General features: G+C 37.4%; 1 protein-coding gene across 7 annotated transcripts in view; it reads left to right on the top strand.

The window, feature by feature from the left end:
- Nucleotides 1-14,175, top strand: part of PTPRD (protein tyrosine phosphatase receptor type D) — a 1,574,709-nt gene extending 1,560,534 nt beyond the window's left edge. For all 7 annotated transcript variants that reach the window (XM_082842820.1, XM_082842821.1, XM_082842823.1 and 4 more), the window contains 7 exons: nucleotides 1,356-1,641; nucleotides 2,049-2,227; nucleotides 2,847-2,973; nucleotides 4,143-4,268; nucleotides 7,193-7,347; nucleotides 10,403-10,538; nucleotides 12,458-14,175. In XM_082842820.1, the coding sequence (XP_082698946.1) occupies nucleotides 1,356-1,641; nucleotides 2,049-2,227; nucleotides 2,847-2,973; nucleotides 4,143-4,268; nucleotides 7,193-7,347; nucleotides 10,403-10,538; nucleotides 12,458-12,526 (1,078 nt within the window). In that variant the 3' untranslated portion in view covers nucleotides 12,527-14,175. The remainder of the gene's footprint in view (nucleotides 1-1,355; nucleotides 1,642-2,048; nucleotides 2,228-2,846; nucleotides 2,974-4,142; nucleotides 4,269-7,192; nucleotides 7,348-10,402; nucleotides 10,539-12,457) is intronic.
- The last annotated feature ends 261 nt before the right edge of the window (nucleotides 14,176-14,436 follow it).

Here is a 14,436-nt window from a genome sequence, read left to right as displayed (position 1 = left end):
CTTGTGTTATAAATATTTATGTGAAGTATTATCTCCGTTGATAATCTGAGCTCTAGGTAGGATCTAAGTCACCTTTAACGTTGTAACCCCTATGTTACTTAGCAAAATACTTCACTGCTCATTGAATGAAGAGATGGATATATCAGTGCACAGGTGGACAAATAAATGAGCACATAGAAATACAAATGACGGGGAACACTGGTACGTAGTGAATGAAGGAGGCTGTCTGTTGCTTGGTGTCTAAGGTGCTGATATATAACCTATTCCTGTTGATTACATGTTTCCCAGCCAGGTAAGCATCCATGATCAGAACGAGAAAAACATTTGGATTCAGCCATACGTGACACATAAGTGGACTCAGCCAGAAGGGTCTGATAAAATTAGAGACAATAAAAGGCTTACCTTGGATGTAAGAACACAGATGTGTGATTTTGTTAGTATTCTTTCCCACACTCGGGGAAATTCCAATGTTCCAACCACCGGACTCCGTAATCCAGTTCAGTGAATTAGGTTATCTCGTTGGCGGCAGAACTTGTCACTGTGCTTCATTGACCTCTCACCTCCTCTTCTTTGAATCAGTTCCCACCAACTGGAGAACAACCCAGAAGTCCATATAAGTAATGGAGTTTAAAAAAATGCCTCAGAGCTTCTTCAGTAACAAAGACTGAGGCTTTTATTTTCCCACACAGAATACTTGAATTTCACCTAAAATTTCAAAATACATTCAACTCTGGAAGAAAAAGGAGTAAAAGCGAGAAGCACACCCACACTCTCTAGTGATTGCTTTTTATTAAGAATTTCTTTCCATTGAGAATACACTCCACTATTTTGAGTATGCAGCAACATTTTAATATTTTAATTACACACTTCCCACTAGATTGGTTTTAAAACTTCCTCGCTGAGTTTTAGAGTGTGAAATGTTTCAGGTTGAATGATTTACTAGTTTTCTTTTTTTTCCTTTTTTTAATAAATTGAACTAAAATAGACTGAAATAGTTTGTAAAATGATAAAGCCTAGTTCGATCTTGACCAGTGTTTAAAATATCTTTTAATGTAAAAAGCCTAAATGTGTTTTTTTCATAATAATTTCAAACTAATGTCTGCTTTGTGTTACATGATCAAGGAGCACAGTAGTTACAGATTTAATAATTTTACATTTTGAAACCAATCACCTTTTACTTGTTAATTTGTTCCCTACCCTTTGGTTTAGAATGCCCCCAAATCGTCACAGTAGCTATTTGAGTAGAATTAATGGATTTAAAACGTCGTTAATTAAAAGTAATGAGAATAATGTTATGATGTGTTGGTTCCCCAGGAGATTCATTTGGACCTTTATTTTCTCTGTTTTCCTTGTAGCGCGGGAGTTGGCCGGACTGGCTGTTTCATTGTGATAGACGCCATGTTAGAAAGAATAAAGCATGAAAAAACTGTAGACATTTACGGCCATGTAACTTTAATGAGAGCCCAGAGGAATTACATGGTTCAGACAGAAGACCAGTACATCTTTATCCACGATGCACTGTCGGAGGCAGTGACTTGCGGGGATACCGAAGTGCCGGCTAGAAACTTGTATGCCTACATTCAGAAGCTGACACAAAGAGAAACAGGAGAGAATGTCACAGGGATGGAGCTCGAATTTAAGGTATGATATTAGATGTGATGTGGTAATTCAGGAACAGTCATTCTGGAATTGTCCTTCTGAACCTTTCAAATTTGTGAAGTTACAAGATTCACCTGACCTTCTCCCTCAGGTGTCTGACTGTAAAACACTTTCTTCCTCCTTCCCTTTTCTATCCTTTGCTTCCTAATAATACCTAGAGCTCTTTTGTGCCCTAATTTAAACTGAGAGCTCATACTCTCAGAACATAATATTTAACACTTCCATAGTCTATATGGACTCATTAGGTAGAAGTGAAAAGCAGTACAGTTGGAAGAGTCCTTTGCTTAAAAGCAAACAAAATCTTTGTATCTAATGAGGGAATCTTGGGTACACTGAAGTCACACTACAGGCTAAAATTATCTTTGATTTTTTCTTTTTTCCTACAACAGCGTCTAGCCAGTTCTAAAGCTCACACCTCAAGATTCATCAGTGCCAATCTTCCATGTAATAAATTCAAAAATCGCCTTGTTAATATTATGCCATATGAATCCACGAGGGTATGCCTGCAGCCTATCCGAGGAGTAGAAGGATCTGATTACATCAATGCCAGTTTTATTGACGGATACAGGTATACACTCTTGCTCCCCTGACAGTCCAAAGCCTTGATATTTACATGTGCCCTAGTTTCACAGCCAGCATGAATTTCATCTCAATTCAAAGTGTTTTCTTTCTGCAGAGGTCAGCATCCAGTCCCTTGGTATTCGCTTTTTTATTATTTTAGAGAGGAGTAAGAAGAAGCAGTCACAGAGTTTTTAATCTGTCCATGTGCACTCTTCTTTCAGAAGTCATTTGGATGTGGAAGGAGTTAATAAAGGAACTGTTTGTACCATATTATATAAATTCAGTAGATTGTGTAAGAGTCATTTCTACAAAACGAAGTTGCACAACTAAGTGTTTCTTAAGTGATTTGTATGACACATGAAATTGAGCTGTTAGCATTGCTCTGAAGTTTAAATAACAATGATAAAGACATACATCATAATATTAGCAAAGCAATTTCTTTTGCAAAATCCCCCAAATGTATTAAATGTTCTTATTTGATTACACAATCCTAATGGGAATTTACTGCAATAGCATTAATAATGTTTTCATTTTTTATTACCTGGTTTGATGTTTACATATCAAATGTGAAGCCTTTGCATGTTTTCTGATGACTTCAACATCTCTTTTCGTTCTCTGTGATTCAGACAACAGAAAGCTTACATCGCTACCCAGGGGCCCTTGGCGGAGACCACCGAGGACTTCTGGCGGATGCTGTGGGAGCACAATTCCACCATCGTTGTGATGCTCACCAAGCTGCGTGAGATGGGCAGAGTGAGTGTCTCCTTATAAGACACTCAGACCACAAGAGAAATGAGGATTTCATTTTAAAAACCCGAGTGCCAGCGTCATTTCTTTGAAACACAAGAGTACTCCGGACGTGTTCTGGGCCATTCATTACTGTGTTGAATTTTAACTTGCAAAGCCATATCAAATTCTTTCATTTGTATGTTTTGAAGAAAGAACTGGTACTTTTGTTCCAGTGAAACACAATCATAGAGACAAATACGTCTGACTTGTTTTGACTCTCAATGTGTTCTTACTTCCTTTCGCTCTGGACAAGCTAGAGCTTGGGTGCCATCATTACTCTGTATGAAGGAACTTGACTTTTTTCATCTCTGAAGCAAATTTTTACCTGCGCATCTTCCACTCCCACTAAACTGTTGGAAAGTTACGTAGTTTTTCTAAGGATATAATCTGGTAACCTCAGGTTTACTTTTAAAAAATGATTCTTCTGAAAAATATATAAAATAGCGTTAGAGACACCTAAGGACCTACCACTTAGATTCAATAGATACAAGCATTCTGCCGTATGTGCTTGAGATGTTTTCTTTCTCGTCTTTGTATAAACTCAATGGTAGAGATGCATCCAAAACCCAACTTTTTAGAGCCCACAGAGAGAGTGAAAAAATACCAACTAGGAAAGTAACTTGACTTTTCTGATTTAGTTATTGAAGTCATTAAAACTGCGTGGCTCCAGGTTCCTCAGCTGACGGAGACTGGACTAGGTCAATTCAGAGGTTTCTTTCTGTGTTGACACTTGATGGTTCTCTTCATTCCAAAACACAGTGTTGATCAATGCATGATTAACGTGACTAGCATTATGTCCGAGGCCTGATGTAATTAATTGTCTAACTTGTAAGTATGAAGATGCTTACCCTATTGAAGAATTCAGTCAACTGATGTGTATGAAGCACCTACTGTATGCCAAGTACTGTGCTTGATAACATGCACAAATATTGAACCACATGATTTCCCTATCCTCAGGGAACCTATGGTTTCAAAGAGAAAATGAGTCATATGCGATTGGAATCACCTTAAATTCTAAAACTGTATTAGTGAAAGAAAGACATTAACTATATAGATACATGATAAACAAAACTTTATTTACACTTTACGTAGCTTGACATTAATCTTTTTTTTTTTTTTTTTTTTTTTTTTAGGAGAAATGTCACCAGTACTGGCCAGCAGAACGATCTGCAAGATACCAGTACTTTGTTGTAGATCCCATGGCTGAGTACAACATGCCCCAATATATACTAAGAGAATTCAAGGTCACAGATGCCAGGGTAAGTTGGCACAGTCTTATGCTCTTAACCATTAACTGAAAAGTAGTCTAAAATGCATCCCTGGGAGAAATATTTTCCAAGTGACCATACTCCCAAAGTGAAAAGAAATCACTCATCCTGGAGGATTTTTTTTTTTTTTTTTAAACATAAGAGTAACTTCTCCTGTCCTGTAAGGTTTCTCACAAGCCCAGGCTTGGCTCACATTCAAATGTAGCATCTGGCAGCCCAACTTTGGGGACGTGCTTGGTGAGTGCGTGTGCCGGGAAGCATTTATTGATTGGTTGGCTGTGCTTACATTCACCTCCTCAGCTTATTCTCTTTGGAGCTTTTTTGACTTCTTCATTACTTGAGGCTGTAAATATGTTGTTGTTTTGCTAAGCCCTTTAGGTCATGTTGGCTTGGAGGTTAATTTGGTATGATTTTAAAATTGCTGAGCAAATGGCATTCTTTAGAAGAATCTGACAAGCTTTACACATTCTAATTTGATTCCTGGCATGGTTTATCCCTCGGTGTGCTAATGTGTCTGTCCATGAGAGCTGTGCACCCACGACCCTTGTTGGCTAATTTTCATTCTGCATTTCTTATCTAGATTGCTGAGTGCAAGGTTCAGCCCTGATGTAAGATGTCCTATGCATAAACTTTAATATCCTTGCCTTTGGCCACTTTCAAACCATGATTACAAAGACATCTTAGGAGAGAGTGGGGTCAGTCCAAAGCCCTGCTTTGTTTTTGGAACTGTCACAGTGGGTGGGTTGAATAAAACTGTAGGGTAGAGCTATTTACTTGATCCATTGTTTTTGTTGGAAAGCAGCTTTCTCAACCAAGACTCATGTTTAGAGATTGTCTACTAATCCCCAAAGCCTGGCCCTGGCTGTTGACCTAAAGTGAAAGAGAAATTGGTTAGCAGGCTGCTTGGCCCAGGTGACAGACCTGTTAATCCCAGGAAGTCTGAAGTCTTAACTACTCTGAAGGTGACTATACTCAAGACAGCAGTTAAGTCCCTAGGTCTCGTTTTGAGTTGCCCAAGCAAGCATGCCTTGGTGACACATTGTTTTTAAAAAAAAAAGGAAAAAGCAGGCCCTTTCAGAATCTGAAGCTAGATATGTGAGTGAAAACTCTGAGTGCATTCCAAGCGAACTCACCAACCATTTCTGACGACAAAGTGTAGGAGCCAGGCTCTGCAAATGGCAGAGACAAGAAACACTGAAGCAGGAACTTGTTCCTATGTTTTGTTTTGAAGCCTCTCTGTGATTGTATAATGTTCTTAGCTGCCATAGCATTTGCTGTTTGTGCTCCTAGTATGTTTCTAATCTCAGCTTCCCAGTTTAGAAAGCAAGTTGGCACTTGAGAATACAGTATTGTTAAACAGGTAGCCTTTAAATGGAGTCAGGTGGTCTCTCCTCCAGATCGTAAAGGTCTGTACACATGCTGTTAAAAACAACTACGGTCAGAAATGAAATCCCCAGGACAAGCAGAGGAAGACAAATCTGTATTACCTAGCCTCTGGCTTCCCTTCCTGTGCTTTTCAGACCTCTTCTAGAATCAAAAGGAAGTAAATCATGCTTCCATGGTAACCTTCCACAAGTTTGTTATGGGGCCAAGCAGTTACTTTCATATTCCTCAGTATTCTCACAAACTTGATGTGAGCTCCCAATTTATTTCTATTCCCAAATGATTCCAGTCAGGAATATGCCCTGTTCGTATGGAAACCACCAGGCTGGTTGATATATGTCCATCTCGAGTTGGGCCATCCCCTCTTCTCCATATAACTGAACGAGAAGGATTGGGTCTCTGTCTACTTAACCAAAATCTTGGGAACTTGCACATCTATATCCAAAATGACTTTAATGTGGAGGGAGTTGTTACAAAAGTGGAAAGGAGGACCAAACTGAAGCCTTAACTAGGAGCAGGGACTCCTCAAATACAATCAGCCCCTGTAAACTTGGAATTTGCATTCTCTCTCTCTCTGTTGATTGAGGGAAGAAAATTGATGGTCATAATCGTTATTCCTGCTTCTGTAAACAGAGGGTCCCTTCTGCTTTTGTTGTGCTTCCAAAAACACTGTGCGATTCCAGAAGGAATCAGAAGTCCCTTAGTGTCTTCTTTTGAAACCATTTATACTTCATGAATCAGAGAAATGTTGCCTAATCTCTTTAGGAAAGATAGACTGCTCCTGTATCTAGCTTTTGGTTTGTCCATGTTAAAGCCCCGCACAGACACCTCAGTTCCTGTGGTCAGCCAGGAAGAGTCCTTTTTCAGAAAACAACATTTATCTACTAATAGTCTCTCCTGTCTCCTTGAGGGACACTTCACTTCCTGCTCAACAGCACAGTCGCCTGGTACACGCTGTGTATACTGCCTTGGCTAGAAATAGTATACCTCTGAGACGTGTGGGGCATCCAGGTTAAATCCAGCTACCCAATTTGCGTCAGATCCTTTCAGTGTCACTAGTTGTCATTTGACGATGTTGCAAATAAGCAAACACAGCAAATGTGAAGGTATCATGACAATAGCAAAATCTCTGGTCTGGATGACATGCCTGGATGTTCCTTTCAGTATTAAGAAGTTATTGGATTCTGAAAATTTTGAAATGGAGTGTATATGTTCCACTTTGGTTTTGAAGGCAAACTTTGGGGCTCAGAGCATTTACTAACATGGGAACTAGGTGGCTTTTTATGAAAGCTCAGGTTTTTAATGGGCATTGTGAGAGTAAAGAAATTTGCAATTTAAATATATGTGAATGTAGACAGTGTTAATAGCAGGTAAGATACTGACTAATTTTCTAGTTAAACATGTTTCTAACTTTTTCTTCCCTTTTTCTTTCCTTTTTTGGAAAAAATCATGCCTGCTATTGTGGTCTGTGCACTGGCTGAATCCTCCTGGCGTCCTCCTTTGCGGTTGGATACGTGGCTTTCTCTCTAAAGGACGGGCAGTCCCGAACCGTGAGGCAGTTCCAGTTCACTGACTGGCCAGAGCAAGGAGTGCCAAAGTCTGGAGAAGGATTTATTGACTTCATTGGCCAAGTCCATAAAACAAAAGAGCAGTTTGGCCAAGATGGACCCATTTCAGTCCATTGCAGGTGAGAATCAGGAATGATGAGTTTCCATTTGTGCTGAATGCAATAACTTTGAAAGTATGTACTGTTGTCTATTCATTGTTGGTACCAATTTATTGTGAATCTGCATAACTGAAATTTTATTTTTATTTTTCTCAGAAGTGTATTGTAAACCCTAAAGCAAGGACTCATTTCTCTTTCTTTCCACAAAGTGAAAATAATCAGAGGAAGATTTTTATCTTCAAATTTTGCCTCTTGTAACAAAGAACCAAACTGTGTTTTCTTTGCCTGTTTTACCGTAACAGGAATTGTTTGTACACCACCGAGTGATAATTTGTTCAGTTTATCATTCCTCACTTGTTTTGCTTTCATAGCATTACCCTGATAATTATCTTTCTGTATCTTTCTCCTATGTTTGCCTTCTTGAGAAAACTATAAATAGTTATTAAGCCTTAATAACAATACTAATTCTTTTCAGTCAATAAGTGATTAGAATGGTACCTCAGTTAAAATTGCAATTTGCTTGAAAATTGTTGCTACATCAGAAAATGAAGCACCTTCAAGTTAATTATTTTCAATAGTTTCCACGGCATTTTATAATTCAAGTCATTGAAGCTAACAGAAATAGCAAGTAAACAGTTCAGAAAGGACAATTACCATAAATTTAGTGCTTTTGGAAGTTACTATGCAAAAACCTTCTAGCAAAAGGAATTCACCTAATATTTTTTAGTTTCAGTTTGTAATCTCTTTATGGTCAAAATCTTGAAAGAGTTTATTAAAAATTTTACTTTGCTTCCCCGCCAGAATCCCAAACTACAGTTCTTAGTGACATGGGAGACAGGTCGCAAAACAGGAGAAATATTAGACATGGGCTTCAAAACATCTGAGCTCTAGTCCCACTACTATCATCATGTAGCTCTGTGACAGTAGGGAAATTTCTCTAGACCTCAGTTTTCTCAGCTGATCTCCAAGACCCCTTCTGGGACACACAGTGTGCTATTATATGAGAAGCAGACCTTATTTATACACATTTGCTGTGTGTTGAGCTTATCCAAAGTTCTTTGCTCTAGACCACCAAAGAGCATGTAGGAAATGATGCATGGACTCGATATTCAGACAAAGTGGGTGGTATATACGGGACTTGAATTACCTGGATATCCCCCTTAATTTTCCACATAATTTGCCCAAATCCTAATCCAGATTTTCCAGTATAAGCTATAAAGAAAAGAATATGTTCAACACATTTTTCTTTAACTTCAGGCATTCCCATAAGTATAAATAAGTGTGTGTATGCATGTGTCTCTTTTCATTGCTTTTGTCACAAAACTATTTGTATATACAAAGATTCCTTTGTATACTATGACATGTTATTCATATATCTTAAAGACTTCCAGATATCTTCTCTTATCTGGGGATATTTTAAAAATACCACTCATTTATAGCTTATTAAAAACAGGATAAAGTCAATAAATTTGGAAGTTATAAGGCCAGTGTCTGTTATTTTCTTGAAAGCACCTAGTAGAAAGCCAGAAACCCTATATTTTTGTTACATTTGAGCAAGCAAAGCAAGGTAAGATAGACTCTGGAGTACCTGGACCATTCAACAAAAAGATCATAAATCACAGTCTCTCAGGATTAAGAGAGACTTTCAAGGTTGAAAGGGACCTTCAAGGTCATCTACTCCAGCTTAACAGAGAGCCTTGACTGCGCCTGGTTATCCTTAGTCACTCCGTAAAACCTGCCTATGGATTTTAAAGCTTCACTTACATTTCTGTTAGGACTCTTTAGAAAACCCAGTTTATAAAGGGACACACTATTTGTATATCAACTACATCCCGAAGTAAATGAATCCATCCATTTTCTACAGCCTGTACCCAAGCATTGCACGTGCCGTTTAATTAGGATCCAAAAATGTAGGGATTTTTCAGATTATTCACTCTTTTCCTCATTACCTAAACCTCCAGATGCTTTCCTACTTCTTAAGAGCACAAAAGCTATGAATTAATTTTCTTCTCTTGCTGCTGTTACAATTCTGGAATCATCTTAAAACATTAAAGAAAACAGAAACTCAAAACCTTGCTAACGTGGTGGAAAGAATCCTGGTGTTTTAGCTACTGAACATCTAAAAATAGTAGATAAGTGTATAGCTCAGTGGCTCTTAACCACTGTGTTTTTTTTCTTCTTCTTCTTTGATTTTTTTCCAGTTTAGAGACCCCTTTGATAATCTGTTAAAGTTGTAAGTTTCAGAAACAAAAAATATATATATATTTACACAATCCATACATATAAGATATTCATAGACCCTTCCAAAGACTAAATGAGGATCCCATGTCAAAAATCCTGTTATATTGATAGAATCTCCTTTCTCATATCAAAACTGATGTCTGAACTTGAATAGTCTATATACCTTCATATTTATTTTTACGTCTAGGTGATGGGACATGTTGCACAGATTCTTAAGTGACTACAAGAAAATCTGAAGGCACCCAGTTTGTCTTACCTTATCTGAATTATTTCAAATGTAGAGAACAAACGTATGGACACCAAGGGGGGACAGTGGTGGGGGATGGGGTGGTGGTGGCATGATGAATTGGGCGATTGGGATTGACATGTATACACTAATATGTATAAAATAGATAACTAATAAGAACTGGCTGTATAAAAAATAAATAAAATTCAAAAATATCAATTATTTCATACTTTAAAAATATTAAGCAGGCAAAGTTTAAAATTTCAGGATCTACGTGAAGAGTATAAATCTGTATTTTATTTACCATTCCTTTTATCCATTTATTTTATGTTTCCTGGACCTTTCCAAAATGACATATAATCCCAGTTGAAAGGTTATTATATTTTATAAGACTTAATCCTAATTACTCCACATTCATTCTCACCTGTTATCATGGCACACTGTCTTAAGAGTAATCATTTCATGAACCCAACACCACATTTTCCTGAACATTGCTGTAGTAGAACCCAATGTAATATGGAAGCTGGTGGACATACGTCCACCTCCAAGCAAATGTGGCCGAGACCGTGAGTGTCTCATCCAGTAATGTTGTCTTTGTTATTATGACAGTGCGGGCGTTGGAAGAACTGGAGTCTTCATAACACTAAGCATTGTTTTGGAAAGAATGAGATATGAAGGAGTAGTAGATATCTTCCAGACTGTCAAAATGTTAAGAACGCAACGACCAGCCATGGTGCAGACAGAGGTGAGAAAAATCTCCAGGAGTTTGTTTGTCACATCTCAAGAACCAAATAATACATTTTGTTTGCCAAGATCTCCTAGAGTCCAGAGACTCTCAACACCAGAGGCAAAATGCAGGAAAATACTGTAGGAAAAGCATCCAGTTGTTTAATATTTTTGAACCTCATTTTCCCCCTTTGTAAATGGGAGTGACAGTGTCAATGTCTTAGAGCTGGTTTGGAAGTTATCTAAGATGACGTATTAGATTGAACCATGTTAAACTGTCACTGTTTGGGGCCTATAAAAATGGCAATTTCATATAATTCATTATATATATATATATATATACATTAATGTGATATACATTGCATGAATTTAATATATGTAAAAAGCCCAATGGTAGATAATATACCTGGTAGATAATAGACCCTTGGCCCATTTTATGCCTCCATCCTCCTTCTATATGCCTAGGTATCATCAACTGCTCTATATTTCATTTCTTAATAATGGTATTTTAAAATATTTGCGTCCTGGATATGCACTAGAGAAATTAGCCTTCCATTTTCTACTCCAAGAATTGATACGAAAATTCTGATATTTTTCAGAATAATAGGAATTCATGACTTAGCCAGTCTGACCTACTGACTTCATTTTAAAGATAATATAAGTGATAGATAGTGTTTCTGTTTCTCAAAAGGCCACCAAATTATACAATTTATATGTATTCCTAAATTCATAACCCACAGTATCTTCCAGACTTTGATTTCAAAATAGTGCAAGCATTTGGCTTGCAATACTCAAAACATTATGTCAGCCTGACAAACTTAATGGGTGTTGGGGGTGACGAGGGAAATTGGACGTTTAAAAAGCCTTAACACTTAGCCAAGCAACTTACTGTGACAAGATAGGAAAGCAAACTCCATTTATTTTGCATTACCATTTTTATTGTAGAAAAATGCACATTTAAGCAAAATAGAGACTATCTACTTTCAGCCCCATTGGCTACTGAAAATAAGTTTCTTTTATGGGGAAAATCCTCCTTTTTCTCACCCCTTCTTCATCTGTAAATTATAATTTTTCTATCTTATAATGCCCCCACTTATTCCCATTTGACAGTGTTCTTCCCTGTCTGAAAAAGGACATGTTTCATGCTGTCTTAGTTTAGTGTGGGTCTTTCTAGAACAGGCAACTAACTAGCCATCGCAATGAATTAGGCCAAATGGCACAGGTACTTTTTGACATGGGCAGCCAGTCTTGTGATGCCATTTTCAAGGGATGAAAAGCCTAAAAGTTCAGCGCCCTGTGTATTCGGCTTTGTGTGCCTGATGTTCATCACAACGATACCTTTTGGCCGCTTCCCTCACTTATATAAACACATCAGAAACAATGGAGAATAATTCTGACTGCAGGCAACAAGGTCTACTGTCTGATAAGATTTTTTTTTTTAATTCAAATGTTTCTGGCAACAGCCCAGAAGATAAATGAAACCACATTTTCCTCAGGACAATATGTGTCTGCATAGGCCTCTCTTAAATATGCGAACAGAAAATTACTTACCTCAAATAATTAGATAATTTTAAAAGACGGCTGTGACATATAAGGAGTTCCCATGTTTAGCTGGTGGTAATTGTCTGGTACTATCCTTGGAGAACAGTTCACATATGTCTGGAAGATAATGTTCACAGGAGCTGTTACTACTTTGGAATTAGGAGACTATTTTAGTCGAATTGAGTGGTGAAGTTAATAAGTACCCCATGTGGCTAATGGTTCTTTGCTCAAAACAAAACAAAACAAAACAGTTGGTCATTGGATTGAATTGATTGGCGAAAGCAGTGATTTTGCCCCCATCTAGGTGTAGCTTTGTCTTCCAACATCGATTTCCACTTTTCTGTTAAAATGTACTCATGGCCCCTTTTCTTTCTCCCCATGCTTTGTCTCCGGCAGGATCAGTATCAGTTCTGCTATCGAGCCGCGCTAGAGTACCTGGGCAGCTTTGATCACTATGCAACGTAGAAACCCCTGACCCACTTTGGATTTTTACTGCAAGCCCTTCAATATCCATGGAGTCTCTTCTGAGCCATACAGGGCATTTGAGAAGTCCTTCTTAACTTCTAGCTAACAACCACTTAGTGGGACTATCACACACAAAACAAATTTAAAAAAACAAACTCTTCCGGGTGGACCAAGAATTCACAGTTTAATAATCTAACCTGAGAAATAATAAAGAGAGTCCTGACTGATGAGGCATCTGAAGGATTTTATTTACAGATACCTCAAGGATTCAAAATAAAGGGAAGAAGAAATCACAGCAAAGAACCGCCATCTTGTTCAGGATTGCTTGATGGGTACAAAGAGAAATGGCCTGAGTGCAGCAGTTCAGGGCAAGATCTTTGCTGGCTTCTCATGACAAAATGGACTCTGCTTTGACATCGCCCCTTCCCAGCATACTACTCATGATAACATTTTAGGGGGAAAGGGGGTGGGGAATGTTTAAAAAGAAAGTCTTTGATTTAGTTTTTTAGTATTGTAAAGATACTGCTGACCTGTGCTTCATTTTTAACTGTGTAAACTTTTTTTTTAACAAAATGTATCATTCGATAAAGTGAATTTTAAAAAAGTTACATAACTCTTCATTTTTTATTTCCAAATTGTAGGTTTTTTTAAGCTGTAGAACTGTTATCTGTGATGCCTTGCTGTAGAAATATCAAATAATTGGAAAATTTGCACATTTTTGTGCAATACTCTTAATCTACAGTATCGGTCTCGTCTGGTATTACTTTTACACTTCTGTCTGGTTTTCATTGCTGAGAAAGTACCCATTTTCTTCAAATAATCAAAGAGAACTTTGTTTTGTTCTTTGGAATCAACAGGGAGGCGCAAAGTATAAAGTTGCTGCTAACATATATACATATATATCCATATTTTATAGGGGTGTCTATGTATATATAGTGTGTCCACACAAAAAGATAGATATAGCTATCATTCAGTTCTTCCATGATTTAGTTTTTAAATTTTTTAAGGTAGAGAAGCTATTGTAACACCTTTTTCAATTTGTTATTAATTTTATGACATACTGATATTTCTCAATATCACACAATTTTAATTCTTAAGGGAAACGAGGAATGCACATCAGTGATTGTCAAACCTCACCCCCTTAATTTCCTACCCAATCTCCCCCCACCCCCCTAACCATATTCACAAATACTATTTTGTTAGCCAGGCTTCCAACAAAGTTCAATATTTCTAACACTCTAGTGCAATAAAACATTATTAAATATCTAAGAGGTGTGCATGTGGGAAAGGTCAGTGCATATCCCTTTAGGAGGAGAGAATGTTGTAATATATCAGCTATCAAGATGTTTAAAAAACAGTGTATTCAATTGTATATTGTCTATAGTATGTGCTATGAAATTTGCATTTATGATATGTAACAGGGGCAAAGCCAAACTCATGTTACTCTGTTCAGTCAGAAACATTTTTTGTGGCATACGGCATTCCTGGGAAGTGCTGTACTTTGTTTTCTTTTGGTTTTAGTTTTGCATTTAGAGTGCCTTATAATTGATGCCTATTTTAATAGCATTTCTTTTCAGCTTTTGGTTCATATTTTCATTATTTGTTCGTATGTGTTTCTCTTCCAATTAAAGCATTATCTGTTTACCACATGTACAAAAACTCTTTGAATAATATGCATTCCTAGTTTTCAACCAAGTCGGGGATGTTAGTGATTGTACCAGCCCAAAGCACTTGGATAATCAGGGCCCTTCTTCCTTTCATAATTGTCAACATCAGGAAAAGCTACTTGTTTTATTTGTAATCCCTTCCAAATCTGCTCTGGAACATTCAGTAACTGCACCAAACTTAATTTATTAACAAACATGATTGTCAACTTTGAACATATTTACTATTTCATTAGGATTTTTCTA

The sequence above is a fragment of the Leucopleurus acutus genome (genome assembly GCF_964270905.1).
Source record: "Leucopleurus acutus genome assembly, chromosome: 7".
NCBI classification, from domain to species: domain Eukaryota; kingdom Metazoa; phylum Chordata; class Mammalia; order Artiodactyla; family Delphinidae; genus Leucopleurus; species Leucopleurus acutus.
The sequence above is the reverse complement of the archived record's forward strand: the minus strand, read 5'-3'. Positions and strand labels throughout refer to the sequence as shown.